Source organism: Hyla sarda, chromosome 1, assembly GCF_029499605.1.
Source record: "Hyla sarda isolate aHylSar1 chromosome 1, aHylSar1.hap1, whole genome shotgun sequence".
Taxonomy (NCBI): domain Eukaryota; kingdom Metazoa; phylum Chordata; class Amphibia; order Anura; family Hylidae; genus Hyla; species Hyla sarda.
The window spans coordinates 5857669-5860247 of NC_079189.1; the positions used below are offsets into that span (position 1 = coordinate 5857669).

At 55.6% G+C, this 2579-nt stretch overlaps 1 protein-coding gene across 1 annotated transcript; it reads left to right on the forward strand.

Moving 5' to 3' along the window:
- The first annotated feature begins 452 nt into the window (after nt 1–452).
- Nucleotides 453–2333, forward strand: LOC130291485 (uncharacterized). The gene is made up of 2 exons (XM_056540274.1): nt 453–967; nt 1676–2333. Exons 1-2 carry the CDS (start codon nt 466–468, stop codon nt 2317–2319), a joined length of 1146 nt encoding a protein of 381 aa, XP_056396249.1. The 5' UTR covers nt 453–465; the 3' UTR covers nt 2320–2333.
- The last annotated feature ends 246 nt before the right edge of the window (nt 2334–2579 follow it).

Genomic DNA, 2579 nt, shown 5'->3' on the forward strand with positions numbered 1-2579 from the left:
ATACTGCAGGGATCCGGGAGATCTCCATAATTTGCTCAGTACTGCAGGGATCCGGGAGATCTCCATAATTTGCTCAGTACTGCAGGGATCCTGCGGGCTGAACTCGCCACCACTAGGGCAGTAGTGTTGGGTGGTGACTTCAACTGCCCCATTGAGGTGGACGGGAGCAGTTCTGTCACATCCGCCAACCTGGACGTGACGTCTAAACTGCTGATTGAGATGGTGACGGAGGCATCCTTGCAGGACGTTGTTGGGTCTGTTGGGTCTGTGTCCGTAAACTATACGTGGAGCCGCCCCGATGGCTCGCTCCGTTCTCGGATAGACTTCCTCTTCACTTCGAGAGCAGTCAGAAAGGTGTCGTACTCTATGGTCCGCTGCTTCTTCTCTGACCACAGGGCCATTCGATTCCCACCTGGCCCAGGCTCCTGGAAGTTGAATTGTGCCCTGTTGGAGCAGAGGGAGGTCATGGAGGAACTTAGGGATGCGTACCTTGTATGGCGAAATGACAAATGTCTGTTCAAGTGCATCAGCGATTGGTGGGAATATGTTAAAGTCGAATTCCGTTGTTTCTTTCAGGCAAAAGGCAGACAACAGGCGTGTGCGAAGAAGTGGGACTTCAGGAAACTGCAGCGCGAGCTGCGGTCCCTGCAGGACCTGCTCCAGTGTGGCTGGGACATCAGGGAGGAGCTGGAGGAGACCAAAAAGAGCTTGAAAAGGCACTTTGAGGAGGAATCCAAGCGAATCGTCTTTCGTTCCAAGGTGGAGAACCTGGAGAAGGGTGAGAAGTGTAACTCTTTCTTTTTCAGGAAGCTCCATGCTGGCCACACGCCCCTGACTGAGCTACGAGACAAGACCGGACACATGAGGAGTGGCAAGGAGGAAGTGATGGGGGTCGTCTCCGACTTCTACAGCAACCTCTACGCCCCCAAGTCATCCGACCCCGAAGCCGCCGAGAGGTTCCTGTCAGGTATCACTAACGTTGTTGATCCCGCAGGTGCGGCGGCTATGGACGATCCCTTGACGGTGGGGGAGCTGCTCTCTGCCGTTAAATCCTTTAAGCCCGGCAGGACCCCGGGCAGTGACGGTCTCCCGGCCGAGCTCTATGTAGCGCTGGGTGACCTGATCTGTCCGGACCTGTTGGAGGTGTACGAGGAGATGGTGGTGGGGGGCAGAATGCCTCCGTCGTTGAGGGAAGGGATGATCACGATCTTGTCTAAGCGGAAGGGGGAGAGATGTGACCTGAAAAACTGGCGTCCCATCTCTCTCCTGAACGTGGACTACAAGATCCTCGCCAAGGTGCTGGCCAACAGGCTGAAACCTGTCATGGGGCAGATCGTCCATCCGGACCAGACCTGCAGCTTTCCTGGTCGCAGAATTGCTGACAGCCTTGCCCTTGTGAGAGACACGGTCCATTACATCCAGGACCGCGGGGGCCGCGCCGCCCTGGTCAGCTTAGATCAGGAGAAGGCGTTTGACCGTGTCTCCCACGCATTCATGGACAGGGTTTTGCGCAGGCTAGGTCTGGGGAAGATGTTTTGCTCTTTTGTTAACGTTATGTATTTTGACATTTACAGCACGGTGTTGGTGAATGGCTGGAAGATTGACCCCTTTCCTATCCTTTCAGGGGTTAGACAAGGCTGCCCTCTTTCACCTCTTCTTTTTGTTTGTGTTATAGAGCTCTTCGCTGAGACTATCCGGCAGAATGGAGAGATCAGAGGGATCACCGGACCAGGACCAGATCGCTACGAGGTCAAGTGCTTGCTCTACATGGACGACGTGACCATCTTCTGCGCAGACCAGGGTTCGGTGACTGCGCTCGTCCAGACCTGCGAGGACTTCGGCAGAGCTTCGGGGGCAACAGTCAACTGCGGGAAGTCGGAGGCCATGCTCTTCGGGGAGTGGCACCTGGCTTCTTCTGCCCCCTTCCCCTTTACTGTTAAGCCGGACTTCATTCAAATTCTTGGAGTCTGGTTCGGGAAGGAAGGAGCGGCCCTTGAGTCTTGGCAAGACCGACTAGGAAGGATAAACTCGAAGATCGGACTGTGGAGCTCCAGAAAGCTCTCGATGGAAGGCAAGGCACTTGTCCTGCGGAGTGAAGTTTTGCCTGTGCTCCAATATCCTGCACAGTCCTGGCCTCCCCATACCACCGTTTGCAAGGCCATCACCCGGACAGTGTTTGGCTTCGTCTGGGGCAAAATGGGGAGTCAAGAGGTTCGTGATGTTCAGGGAGCCCCGCAAGGGTGGGAAGGGAATACCCGACATCCCCACTCTGCTGAGGGCCTCCTTTGCATGTGTCACCGTTCAGCGGACTCTTGTTGAAAAGACTGGCTCAGCGGGCAGGTCCATGTCTCGCTTGCTTCTCATGCCCCTCTGGAGACAGCTGGGCTGGGACAAGTGGGACAGCTCCATCCCTTACAACTGGAACACTCCCTGGTTCTATGGGGATGTTGTCCGGTTTGTGAGGGAGCACCAGCTGGAAGGACTGAAACCTGACCTATGGAAGCCAAAGACAATCCACAAGCTCATCCGAGCTAAGGACTTGACGGAGCTGGTTCCGGGACTCCCCGCAGCCACTGCAG